The sequence below is a fragment of the Lutjanus erythropterus genome, chromosome 13, assembly GCF_056507025.1.
Source record: "Lutjanus erythropterus isolate fLutEry1 chromosome 13, fLutEry1.hap2, whole genome shotgun sequence".
NCBI classification, from domain to species: domain Eukaryota; kingdom Metazoa; phylum Chordata; class Actinopteri; order Lutjaniformes; family Lutjanidae; genus Lutjanus; species Lutjanus erythropterus.
In genome coordinates this window covers 28,045,459-28,059,447 of record NC_139329.1, presented here as the reverse complement: position 1 = coordinate 28,059,447, position 13,989 = coordinate 28,045,459, and the positions used below count along the sequence as shown (strand labels likewise).

Genomic DNA, 13,989 nt, shown 5'->3' with positions numbered 1-13,989 from the left:
TAACTATTGCTGGCAAAAAATTGTGATGCAATGAAACGTACAATATGTCCCTCTCAACTTTAGTGGAGTAGAAGTACAAAGTCGCATGAATTGGAAATACTCAACTTAAGTGGAAGTGTCTCAAAACTGTACTTTAGTACAGTGCTTGAACGGGACTCAAAAAATAGTTGGACGTCCGGCATGTCAGGGCTGATGGCTTTTACGATCTGTCGACTACTTTTTACCTCTAGAGTGATCGCTCTTACATTTTATGGCCTATTGTTCCCTCAGGTGTGGATGATGGAGCAGACATCCCCAGAGACATGGTCGCAGGCATTTATGAAAGGATCCAACAAAGAGAGCTGCGGTCCAACGAGGACCACGTCACCTATGTGAGCCGAGTGGAGCAGTCCATCCTGGGCTTGAAGACTGTGAGTGATATTTGTGTGCAAGTCTTTCCTCTTTCCCTTTCTTCTCATTTCACTGAGCTGTCTGCACTTGTTTGTACTATCTCCTCTCTCTTGTGTCATGTATTATTTCACTGCAGTCTGTCCTCTGTACTATCTGTCATCTCCATCTCTTTAACCTCGCCCCCGCAGATACTCGCCGTGCCCCACAGACGTCTCGTGTGCTGCTGTCGTCTGTTTGAGGTGCCTGACGCCAACAAGCCTCATAAACAGAAACTATCCCAGCTCCAGAGAGAGGTCTTCCTCTTCAATGACCTGCTGCTGGTAAGGGACCACTCTTTACTGACACCTGAGACCACGACAGCCAGATGTAATCAGATATATGTTATTTCAGCCACGTTGTGTGTTATGTGTCTAAACTGTAGATCCTGAAACTGTGTCCTAAGAAGAAAAGCTCTGCCTCATACACCTTCTGTAAAGCTATGGGTCTCCTGGGAATGCAGTTTCACCTCTTCAGCAATGAATGTAAGATGTTTTTTTTTCCTCTGCAGCATTTTATTCGCAGTATTGTTCCGCACTGGTGCTTGAAAAATGCTGAGCGAAGAATCAGAGCTGTCTGTCAAGTCGGGGTCAAGACCCAGACTTTGAATGGATTGCCAAGAGATCACCAGTAAAACAAAATTAAGATGCTGAGATTAAACTATAATATAGAAATCAAGAGAGTTTATGAACGCGGAGTATCTTGTATATCTTTATGTACACTTTGGGTCAGTTTGCTGCAAGAACACATGAGTTTTCACTTCACTTTCAACAGAAGTAGCTCTGTAAAACTGCTCAACCACAGTAGTGGTTTCAACTAAATGCAAACATCACAATACTAGCATGCTCACAATGACAGCGCTCATGTGGCGTTGATGCAGGTATAAGATTGACTATGTTTACCATCTACCATCTACCATCTACCACCATCTTAGTTTTTAGTTTTGGATTGAAGTTCTGTGTTTAACTCACCTTGCTGCAATTTGCTTAAACATTCTTTGTCACTCTTAATACTACAAATGCTACAGTGCCCAGAGTTGATATTGGTTAGGCACATGTATGAGTACTTGTACATGTATGTTAACTCCCAGCAAGAAGAGCAATTTCTTTATTTTACATTAAGAACTGCTTCCATTACAATGTCGTGACCTGGAATCTTCTTTTTGGCAGCATGGACTATGTAGTCCGTATTTTATATGAAACATTCATGTGTTGAAATTATGTCTTTGTGTAGAGCAGCTTTCACCGTGTTTTGTGACACAATGATCTTAGACATTCAGACCAAATTTAACTCCCTTTTTTCATCTAGAAAACAACACAGACACTGTTGGTTCTCACTGGGATACTTAGCATGCTCACTGTGACAATGCTAACATTGTTGAGAAGGAATAATGTCAATCACGTTTACCATCTGAGTTTATCATATTAGCATGCTAATATTCAGGACCTAGTACAGCTGAGGCTGAAGGGAATGTCATAAGTTATGTTGGTCATAAATTGAAGTATTTGACACTTAAAAAATTGACATGATGATGGTGCAAGATGAAAAGTCAGGAGATCACCAAAGTTATTAGAATTCAGGCTGTGGGGAATATGAATGTCTGTACTAAATTTAATGTGTTTCAGACATTCGCTGAGCCACGATGCCAGCAAAGCTAAAACAGTTTGTGTGAAAAGAAAAAATAGAAAACTATTGATCTTCAGATCGTCTGAGCTTCCTAAAATTTCTCCAAACCTTTAGTCACAGTGTTCAACAAGCCAACAGCTGCCAACAGAAACACATTTGGTCATTAACCTCAAAGCACAAGTTTTTGCAAGTATTCTTAGCAGCAACGTTTTGTGAAGTTGCAACTGAAGTAAAAACTGCCACACTGAAGTGTTTTTAAAAGCTCCTTAAATCCTGCGTCCTTTTTTTAGAATCAAAGTTATGGTGAAAGCGCTTTTCTTTTCTCTCTGACACTCGTGGTTTCTCATCAGACTACGCCCATGGCATCACCATGCTGAGCCCATTTACCTCAGAGAAGAAGCAGCTGGTGAGTTTCTGCTCCCCGAGCGGAGAAGAGCTCAGGAAGTTTGCAGAGGAGCTCAGAGAGGCGATCACAGAGGTCAACGAGATGGAGCAGATACACATCCAGTGTAAGGAAGGACGCAAACGTAAACCTCAACATGCAAACAAACATGTACTGCTCTGTGATGTATGCGGCTGGTTACAGTTTCTCTTCCTTGTGTTGTAGGGGAACTGGAGAGACAACAAGGCATCCAGCCACATGGCATACACACTAATGGCGGGCAAGTGGACACACACACAGGACACGGCTCTCCCTCAGGTGCTGGTTTTGCTCGCGCAGCATGAAATTCACAACACAGAATACATTACACATAACAATGCATACATTACTCAAGGCAAAGCAGAAAATAGGACAACTTCATGGAAGAGTGGTATGAAAAAGCCCACCACACTGAAAACAGAAAAAAAGAGATGTAGATGATGATCAGAGGGCTTAAAGTTTCACTGTCATTGTCACTGTCACTTTTTATTAAAGGAAGAAATAGATAAGCAAGTAACTTCCCCTAAAATCACAATTTATATGGATTAAACAAACAAGCTATAATGAATTGAGCAGTTTAGTTTTTGAGATGCCGGTAGGGCACATAGGAGAAGTTAGCCTTCAGGGCTTCATGTTAAGTTTATTTTAACCCAAACCATGAACTTTTCCTAAACTTAACCAAGAACCTTTGTTGCCTAAAACTAAGCAAGTACTTTGGCTGAAAATAATAAGTAGACTAAGCCTAAAAATAATAAATCAACAATGAATTTCACATGGGAGTCAAATCCCAGTCTTCTGGGTTTAAGTTCTGTGCCTAAACCATTTATCCATGGCAACCTGCTCCTGGTGAAGAGTTTGTCATCTTTCAAGCCTTATCAAAACATCACCATTTTAAAAGTTAAACCTCCTCAAGTATAAGTTCCAAGCTTTGAAAGAGTTTAAACTTTTGGTGCACCAGAATGAAATCTAATCTAGGTTTAGAGTAAAAACTAAACTGTGGTTTAAAGAAAGGTTTCAATTTAATTTTTCTCAATTTTAAGCTAGTTTTAAAGTTTGGCGCAAGTTAAAATTAAACCATGATTTAATTGGATTTAATTGGTATTGGTATCATTGTTGGTGCAGCACAGAGTCAGAGTGGTATCAATTTCATCATCTCACGCTCAGTAATAAACAAAATAAGTGTGTTCTCCAAAATGCTGAATTACTCCTTTAAACAAATGACTGTTACCTGTATTACTAACTGTTTCTCGGTTTTTAAACACACTGTATGTGAAGCTGAAATCTGCCTGTTGACCAACAAACAGACCTGTTTCTCTCCACAGGCCAGCAGGATCCATACGATAAAACCGGCAACAACAACACAGTAGAGGTAAGCGCTAAAGCCAAACTTGTCTCCCTCAGGTAAGTGCCTGCATCTCCAGCTCCGTGGGTGTGGTTTCATACGTGAGTGTGTGTTTGTGTGTATGTGTGCGGTTAGACAAGGACTGTGCCTCATCCTGAAAAGAAAGTCTGCTTTATGCTTTGCTTTAAAAGAGCACCGCCCGAGGCACATCCCCACTATGCAGCCTGGGATACAAAGGCCGCTGAGAGGAGTCTGCTGTAGTGGCGCTGCAAACAGTCTCTCTCTGTGCCTCATGAGTGGATCAGCAGCCACTCTACTCGCTATACAGCATCCCTTCTTTCATCAGCTGCTGCTTGCCAGCCTTACTGTATAAGCCTTTGCAAGCCACCATAAGCCTGGCTGGCTCCTAGAATACCATCTACAAAGCCAGATAAGCTTGATACCGTTAACAGTCTGTCGAGTGTGTGGGTGGGTGTGTGTGTCTGTAAAAACCAGCCCTTCTTTTAACTAAAACATAGTGATAGAAGCTGTTTTCCCTCTCCAGTTTTCTCTCTGTTTGATTCCTCTGCCCATTCTCTCCTCTCTCTCTCCTGCCTCTCAGTCGGTCCTTTAGACTTGTAAATGAGTGTGTTAGGGAGACACCACGCCCTCGGTGTCACCTCTCTCCTCTCCTGACACTCCTTTTATCTTTTAGCCTCTCATTCTGCCACTCATTCACCATGTCCGCTAGGGGTGTCACAATTCTCCAAATCCACGATTCCATTTGACTTTCAATTTTAAGGTCAAGATTTGATTTGATTTTTTGATTTGAACTTTTTTTTTTTTTGCGCTGATGTCTTTGCTATTGTTAGACTAGTCTTGATTTGTAAAGATCAACAGGTCATTGGTTTTATGCCCTGACAACTGTTAAATTTTTGAGACAAAAGTTCTAAAAAGCATATGCTTGAATGGCTGAGGTTCTACACAGAACCATACGCTTCTGAAGAGCCCTCCTTTTTTTTTTGAAGAAATCAAGTGTTCTTTGTAAGACTTAAGGTTCCATTAAAGACTTTTTCATCCAAAGAAACCTTTTTGAAAGAGGGTTCCCCACAAGGCTTCTAGATAAAACCATTGGAATATAAAAAGGTTTTCTATAAAACCCTCTGGGTGGGTTCTTGGTGGCACCCTTAAAAGGTGGAAAAGTTCTTGATAGAATCCTCAGGAGGTCCTTTTCCATCAAATAAGCTCTGGTTCTTGAACTGGATCCTTGAAACCTTGCAGCCTGTAGAATAAGACAAGCCCACTTTGGTTTAAACAGAAAAAAATGATTTTTTTTTTTGTTGGTTCCAGGTGGGAACCAATCTTTCAGGTGCTGAACCAGTTTATTTTTTGTGGATGTACTCAGAAGCTTCCAAATTAGATGCTCGGACCAGAGCACAGCTGGTTCTATATTGGTTGAAAAGATCTAAGGGAGGGCTATACGTGGAACCATTACACCGTAGAAAGGTTCTTTGTAAAACCTTTCATTGGGGGCTCTGGATGAAACAGATAGTCCCAGGTAGAACTCTCTGAAAGGGTTCCAAGTGGAACCTTTAGAATAGGTTCTACCAGAAAGGGTTCTCCTATGGTTACATCGATTACTGAAAAACCCTTTATGGTTCTAATTAGCACCTTTATTTCTAAGAGTGTAGATGGTATCAAGTGTGATATGCTGTGTCATCGTTGAAGTGTTGTTTGTTTCCTTAGACATACACCGGATGCTGCAAGTAAATGGAGGTGGATAGAAAAAAATACTGTGAGAACTGTTGATTGTGTCTTTGACTTCGATTATTGAAATTGAAAGCTCATTTAGACTAAAATTGTGACACCCTTCATGTCCGCACACACACACACATGAAATCCAAAACGTTCCCGTCATGATCCGTGACCGAAATCTCCTCTCACCCTGCAAACTTTCCTCTTTCTGGGCTGGTGTGTGTAAAAGACATAATTGAGAGAAAGTGTAAATCATGTAGAAACATGATTGAGGGAAAACGAGAGAGAGTTTGTGTACTTTGCATGCGCTCGCTCTGCATATGACTTCCCTGCATGCCTGCATGCCCATGTGCGTAACACACCAGAGGGCTGCGTAGAGGCTGCGTTCAGGCTGGTAACTCCTCATGCGTTCTCTGACTGTTCCTAAACTAGGTGTCAATTCACAACAGGCTGCAGACCTATCAACTGAGCCAGCCCAGCATTGAGTCCACGCCTCTGGCCCTGGCTGCGCCTCCCGCCCTGCTCAGCCCTGTCCAGCCCGGAGAGCTCCGCCCAGAAACACTCATCCAGTGCCAGCAGATCGTCAAGGTGATTGTTGTGGACCAGAGCGGGCGAGGGCGGATGGAGGCCTTCCTCAGCCAAGGCCCAGCTACCCATCAGCTCATCCAGTCGGCCATGTCCACACCTGTACGCGTTCGTGAGGGGGACGGCCCTCAGCCCCCTCTGCCGCCTCCCCCTCCACCTTACAATCACCCCCACCAGTTCTGCCCTCCTGACTCACCCATGCCCCTGCACCATACCATGCCTCTCACCCGCAGGCGCAACTCCAGTGGTTCCCGCAGCATCGTCTGAGTCGTCAGCTACTCTATGAACCCTGGGGGTCCCAGACATGACCCTTGCAGTCACACAACAACACACACGTGGTGGAGCACTTGTTGACTCACTCCGAATGGTAAGATTGCAAGGAATATACTGCAGGAGTTAAATGAAGGGACGAAGGAGAAGGAAACCAACGAGAATCTCTTCATCGTCTTGACTGAATGGTGTTCTCGAACGTGGAGTACTTTTGATGGCATTTTTGAAAGACTCTTCTTCTTTCTTTTGTCTCCAACATGTCACCCGGTAGCTGATGGTGTTGTCTGTCTAGATTTCACACTCTTAAAGAGATCTTGTGACTTTGCATATTTAAATGTCACCTGTCCAACAAATGTGTTTGTGAGCTATGACCATGAAACCGAGGGGCAAAAACTGGCAGAAAAGCAAACTCTGACTGCCCTGAAAGGACAAGGGATCGTTTTAAATATGAAGGATAATTGGGCGCAGATTGGAGGAGGGGGTGTAGAGGGGATGCATTCATAAAAGAAAAACATGATAAAAAACATAAAGTTGTGCACTCCCCCCAAATAAATTCTTTCAAAATAAATTATGTATTTGAAAGTATATTTCATAGAAGATTTTGTTTATGTTCCCCCTATCTATCCTGCTAAATGGTATGAACCGCATACGTCACTTACAACTAGTGGAAAAAAGTGCTATGGTGCCGGGCCAGTCACACAAGTGCTGTAGTGCTGGGCCAGTCAGTATGTGCACAGCTGTGGCAAACAGTTAAAGTTAATGATGTTACTGAGTGAAATGGCGTGTGCTGTTTGTGCCTGTAGATCGAAGTAAATCAGAGAAGAGTCTTAGTATTGGAGTAACTAAAGTTTTCACTGTGAAAAAGTATGTTTCAGGGGTGCCCCCTCTAGCTGGTTGGTTGGTAGACAGTGCGCCCCATGTACTGAGGCCATCAGTCAAGACGAGAGTTTGTGACGAGTTGTAACAAGTTTGTAATTAAGAGCCCCCCCCCCCCCCAAGTTTGTAATGAGATCTGCGCACTTGGAAGGACAAAAGTCTCTATGTTAAGTTTGTTTGGTTCAGGTTTTCAGTATTAAGATACCAAACTCAGAGATGAATTATTTCTGCATTTTATCATCTCTGCATAATGTGAAGAAACAAGAGCTTATTTGTTTCCTTTTATTATTATCGAGAGAACAAATAGTGAGTATTTGTGAAGAAGAAGATGACGAAAGGGTAAAAGGACAAAACATCTCTACCCTGTCATGTGCAGTGTAGTGTTTTAAGCCACTAACACGAAACCATGTCCCGACGACAATCATGTTTCCCTGTTCTTCATTGTTGTGTGTTTTGCTAAATTTGTGTGAGCAGATATAGTCACAGTCGTGAGTGACTGCCCTGATTCTGTAGCATTTTCCTCTCACAGAGCTCAGGAAAGGATTTGCTGCACCGTAACATGTAATTTCTGCACCTCTGAGTTGTACTGAGAGCGGCGTGCTTGTGTGTGTACTGTGTGTTCAATCTGCTTACTCATGGGCAGCAGAGAGTAGGGCTGGTAATTCATCCAAAACAAGGCTAAAACAGCCAGCTGAAGCCTTTCTCCTCTTCTGTATTTACTCCTAATGAGTTACCTAGTGTGAATATTGTTGTTACCTTTAGATTTAGGCAATATCTCTTCCCAGAAAACTTTTAGCTTTAGTTTAAAAAAAATGAATAAAAATTGCTCCTTGCAGGGTAGACCAAGGTCACCTCCTAAAAACATCACTCCCCTCTCTCACATATTATATTTTTCCTTGCACACTGAAGATATTTTAAAAGCAGAGATGCATTCCTTTACTGAATGTTAATCAAGGGGAATACCGAAGATGTCCATGGAATACTTATTGATTTCATCACTGTGTCGTCTGTCCAGCGTCGATGGTTCGAGCTTGAGCCAGTTTGTACAGCAGATCACAAATCATCCGACTGAGACACACTGAACACGTCTTGTACCTTTTGCACCACAGAATATATTGGATATATTGTAAATAGATAATATAGATTTATTCTGAAAAAGTGATTGGTTTGCCCAGTGTGTGTATCTACGTATGTATTTGTACAGAGAAGATCTAGTTTAAAAGAAAAAAAAGGATATTATAGTTATTATAGTTATTATTATTATTATTATTATTCACATGTAATATCAGGGGGTGTCCTAAATCCTACTGCTACGAGAGACAGGAAACAGGCAGCTTTTATAGAATACACTCCAGTTACCATGGTAACACACACTGATATTATTACAGATCTACATCCATCATTAAAATACCATATCATATTATTATAGGATTATTAAGAGATGGCTGTGTCACCTGTTAAAGGTGTGTAAAGGGCTATGCTGTATTGGTGAATACGTACAGTAAATCACAGACAGATCACACACACACACACACACACACACACACACACACACTGAGGTACATGTATACTCCACAGAAATATAAAAGCAACATTTTTGTTTTTGCTCCCATTTCTCATGAGTTGCAGTAAAAAATGTAATGTGTATTTCTCTCAAATGAGCACTTCTCCTTTGCCAGGATGATCCATCCATCTGACAGGTGTGGCATACAGACATGCTGATTAAACAGCATGATTACTGCACAGGTGTGCCTTGGACTGGTCGCAATAAAAGGACACTGTAAAATGCAGAGTTTGATCTTGAAAAAAATATATTTATTAGGCACTGAACTGTGGCTATTTCACATAACCAGAGCTCCCTCCACCGACTCCAACTGGTGCAGAATTCTGCCGCTCGAGTCTTAACAGGCACCAAAAAATACGAGCCCGTGTTAGCCAACTTACACTGGCTGCCTCTTTTATTCCCTATTGATTTTAAAATTTTACTGTTAACTTTTAAAGCTCTAAATGGCCTCGCCTCAGATGATATAAAAGACCTATTGACTCCATATGTGCCTGGCCGGTCAATGAGAGCAGTGAATGCCGCTCTGCTGCTTGTTCCCAGATCCTGCTCGTGACCAAAGGTGACCAGACCTTTTCTGTTAGAGCCCGTAGACTGTAGAACAGTTTCCCTTTTAAAATCAGGCAGGCTATATTGCTAACATCTTTAAATTCTATCTTCTTTTATAGGAAGGTGTTTATGAATTTTTAAATAGATGTCACTGGCTTTTATCACTCTGCTACTGCCAATTATTTGTTAGCTTTCTATCCCTCAGTGTTTTATGGTCCTTGTGTTGTTTTTATTTGGTCCCTCTTTATCTGTTGGTCTTATTTTTATCTGTGCTGTCTTACCTGCTGATTTTTATTGTTGTTTGTTTGTGAAGCACTCTCTAATCTTGTTATGGAAAGTGCTATATGAATTAAGTTTATTACTATTATGTACCAAATTTTATTCCCAGGAGGGCAAAGTCATGACCTGCCCTACCAGAGAACAAATTTCCAGGCAACTGAAGGGGACTAGAGCACACTGATTAACTCAAATAAGTCTGTTAGTTCGTGGACACAATTAATCAGTGTGCTTCAGTCCCCTTCAGTTGCCTGGAAATTGCTCAAGATGAGAAGCACCTGATTCAGCTGCACCCGACCCTGCCTGTGATTGGCTTACCCTGATAGTCTTAACCTAAACCTAACCAATCACTCCTCATGCCTAAACCTGACCAACCAAAATAAAACTGCACATTTCAGAATGGGCTTGTATAGTGACCAGTCCCTGGCACCTGTGCAGTAATCATGCTATTTAATCAGAATCTCTACACGCTACACTTGTCAGGTGGATTATCTTGGCACTAACACAGATTTTAACAAACTTATAAATGAAATTTGAGAGAAATTAACATTTTGTATGCACATAAGAAGTCTTAGATTTTTTTAGTTAAGCTTATGAAAGATGAGAGCAAAGACAAAAGCATTGCAATTATGTTTTTGTTGAGTGTATATTTATATATATAAGTGCATACACAACCATGCACACTGACGTACACAAACATGCACATAGCTGCCAAAGCAACAACAAATCCAGCTTAGATTCACTTTAGAAACTGCTTGATTTCTCAAGTCAGAAACCCCACTTTGTTTACTGTAAACTCTGACTGACTTGTACTGTACAGCATGATATCTTTTGTTTTTGTTTTTCATTTACAGTACGCGGGGGAGTTTGATTATATGTTTGTATCATTATTGTCAGGGCATGTTGAGTTGATTGATGTCATTTTCTCCCCCTCTCTCTCTCTCTCTACTTCCTCCCTCCTTTATACCCACCCCCCCTTCCCCCCTAACCCCCCCCCTCCTCCCTCCCTGCCTTCTCCGTGGTTGTCATGGAGATGCACCGATCTGCATCCTCACTGTGGAGCACTGTCATTAATCTTTGCACCCTCACAATATTTCTAAAAAGGAGATTTCTTAAAGATCAACATGTTTACTAATGGAATATTTCTAATTTTTTCTGTTCGAAGAGAATGAAAGAATAAAGTAGTTTTTACTCTCGAGGACTGTCCGTCTGTCTTTGTGTGTTGACGTCAGAGTCGTCTCCACTTGGCCTCTCTAATGAATGAATCTGCACCAGGTGTGCAAGGAGGGTGCTGGAATGAAGAAGCTTATGGGAAATCAGTCTACAGCGGTGTTCCTGTGTCCCTCAAACAAACTGGCTCTGAACTCATTCATTACTGGATGAAGTTGGCCCCAAAGCAATATTGAATCTGACTTGTACCTGTGGAATGTCAAGTTGTGCGCTGCAGTGAGTCTACACCTGTGTGTGTGTGCATAGTTTAGAATACATCATTTTCCATGTGTACTGAGTCTATCCTCTAAACAATAAAAATGCAATTTGTAATTTCATATTGCAATGCCAAAATGGCTAAATTTGATGCGAGGGAGTCTCACGGGAAAGTCCTCAGGTGTTTCAGCGTTAACCGTCAAGGCCAGAAAAAATACAAGTAGCTTTTATTTTTGCAAATCACTCTTGAGAAAGGATAAACAAAATGGAAACACTTCGACACAGGCAGAATTACAAAGAGATTGAAAAAAAACCCATCAAAACCATTTTGGCTGAATAAATTATCTTACAAAAACATAGATGATATCAACATAATACAGTAATTATAATACACAGTGAAATCAATTTGTGCAAAGTACCTGAAGGCTTACAGATGTGATAGAGCTCCTGCAGTCAGCTCACTGTTTCTCCCTGTCATTTCTGAAATTCTCTGTCCCCGTCTCTCTTTTGTTTCTCTCACTCTCTTTGAAAACAAGTGGACAGGAGGTTCATTTAAAGGGAGGACTGTGCTGAGAAGTTGAGTTTGAAGAGGGGCAACAAAGTCTTACTCGACTGACAGGCCGTTCAGTTCAGACTGTGCTGTTCGCCTCCTGTTTCTCCTCCGTCTAACCTTGTGTGGTGGAGGCGGTCCAGTTCACGGTCAGCGTCCCCGTGACCTCAAAAAGTGTCACTTTCACAAATGTGGCAAACGTGTCCCGTGGTCAGTCTTTACATGGTGGTCTCTTCCCATTCCAGCTCAACGTCACCTGCAGACCAATACAGATGTGTGGAGTGAGCACCGTGCCGTGGTTTATTTGAGGTTTATTTGAGTGTGCTTACATGTTGTTGTTTACCTTCCATGGCATCCAGGGAATCCATCTTCTCCAGAGCAGAGTAGCTGACAAACCAGATCGATTGGCTGTTGCCTTTATTATTTAGAAGTTCCAGCGTACTTTGATGCAGGAAGATGTACTGGGCCTGACACACACACACACACACACACATACACACACACACACACACACACACACACACACACACACACACACACACACACACACACACACACAGACACAGACAAATCTCAGTTAAAATGTTTGTTACAGCAGCAGGACATAGTGTCCAGGCTCCAACATCATCACTCCTGGCAGACTATGTTTACAAAAAGATATTGAGAAGTGATGAGTAAATATCTAAAACTTCCCTGCCGGAGACTGCAGGTGGATGCTGGGGTAGTGGTGGGGCTAAAGGAACAGCTAGTGATATGATGCAATGCAGCAGTGGCACTGACAAGCAGATAAAGATGGGAAACTTTTGCAGTTTAAATAGAGTATGTTAGGTATAATATGGAAAGTAAGCCATGTCACATGTATATAGCAGTGCAGCTTCAGTTGACTGCCTCAACCAGCTTGCAGGCGTCACTACATTAAAGCTGGTAGAGGCACCATTTAGAAAAATTTCCATAATAACCTTATATAATGGTAATATACTGTATATACATAATGTAATTCAGTCTGTGATAATATTAGACTTTTGCTCCTCCTAGCCAATGACGTGAGACTTTGGCCAATCACAAGTTAGTTGAGTCTTATCCCCAAAACGTGAGTAATTGAGGACCTGAAAATGACATTCAACAATCAACAGCATAGTTTACTGCATGTTGTAAAACATTTGATACCATATAGACTTTCCTATATCAATCCTTTTAAAGAAAAAATTGAAAATGTAAATGACAGTTGTCAGAACATAAAACCAAGGATTTGATGATTTTCACAGATCAAATCTCAATAGGCTAACAATGGCATGACCATCAGCCCTAACTGAAAAGAAAATGTTGAAATTAATATCTAACTGTGACCCTGCAATCACAGTCACGTTGAATTCGATTTGTGACAGCACTACTTCTGACCGGACTGCACAGTTTGCATTAGTGTTTATTGGTTCCATGATTTTGTTTTGTAGTTGTTGCAGCATGATCAATACAAATTTCTATCAAAAACACATTTAAAAGGAAGAGTGAAGTCAATGCAACTTAATAAAAATATCAACTTCATAATCCAATCAATCTTTAAGACATTTTCAGAATTCAAATTCAGATTATTTTAAAGGACTTGTGGACAGTATAGTACATATTATTTCCAACTTACTTAAACAAAAGTAACATTTCAAGATTTAAACCTTGGCTAAGCTGTGATACGTGCAATTACCAGTGATGGAAAGAGTACTGAAAAGCTGTAGTATAATGTAAAGGTAATATGTCCATCACTGAAACATTTCTCAGGTCATTTCTCACTCAACACTTCTCGAGTAAAAAAAAGTGTGTGTGGTGTTAAAGTATTTTTCTCCAAAGCTATTCAGAGTATAGACCTTTTTTCCACAGCAGCCTTTTTGACATGAAGTAGTGAAGTAAACAAGTGTTACCAATGATACTAATTAAGGTTCTGTGACATTCAAGTGAAACAGAGTCAGGGTGCTGCTATTGTGCCTGTCGGCTCACTAGAAAGGCTCTGCTACACCAAAAGGAAAAGGTCTATTTTTAACTGTTGATGTTTAATGCATTATCAGTAACAGGCGTTAAGTTGAAATGTTGTTGTTTCTGTTTCTTCAAATCTTCAGTCTAAATTACTCCCAGCTCCTGCTCTGTTCTGCTCAGTACTCACAGTCACCTCTTCAAACCTATGTCTGCTGCAGAGGATTTTTTTCGTCTGTATGTCATTAACCCGTTTAGCCTTATTGGCTACAAAAAAGCAGATGAAAGGTCTGGATATTAATTTTAATTTACAGTCCTACTCAGTAGTGAATTATGAATTCTATAATGAAGTAGTTTACGTAGTGTATTGCATACTCAATTAAGAGTAA

General features: G+C 41.0%; 2 protein-coding genes across 3 annotated transcripts in view; one reads left to right on the top strand and one right to left on the bottom strand.

The window, feature by feature from the left end:
• iqsec3b (IQ motif and Sec7 domain ArfGEF 3b) overlaps positions 1-9,810 on the top strand; it is a 47,869-nt gene extending 38,059 nt beyond the window's left edge. The window contains exons 9-15 of one of the 2 annotated variants that reach the window (XM_084735004.1): positions 271-410; positions 579-710; positions 812-911; positions 2,403-2,561; positions 2,660-2,752; positions 3,796-3,842; positions 5,982-9,810. In XM_084735004.1, the coding sequence (XP_084591130.1) occupies positions 271-410; positions 579-710; positions 812-911; positions 2,403-2,561; positions 2,660-2,752; positions 3,796-3,842; positions 5,982-6,401 (1,091 nt within the window). In that variant the 3' untranslated portion in view covers positions 6,402-9,810. The remainder of the gene's footprint in view (positions 1-270; positions 411-578; positions 711-811; positions 912-2,402; positions 2,562-2,659; positions 2,753-3,795; positions 3,843-5,981) is intronic. The other variant, XM_084735005.1, reaches the window with a different exon arrangement.
• A 14-nt stretch (positions 9,811-9,824) lies between these two features.
• ptprq (protein tyrosine phosphatase receptor type Q) overlaps positions 9,825-13,989 on the bottom strand; it is a 55,500-nt gene continuing 51,335 nt past the window's right edge. The window contains exons 62-63 of the mRNA XM_084734113.1: positions 11,985-12,108; positions 9,825-11,897 (exon numbers count right to left, since the gene is read on the bottom strand). Coding sequence (XP_084590239.1) covers positions 11,860-11,897; positions 11,985-12,108 — 162 coding nt within the window. The 3' untranslated portion in view covers positions 9,825-11,859. The remainder of the gene's footprint in view (positions 11,898-11,984; positions 12,109-13,989) is intronic.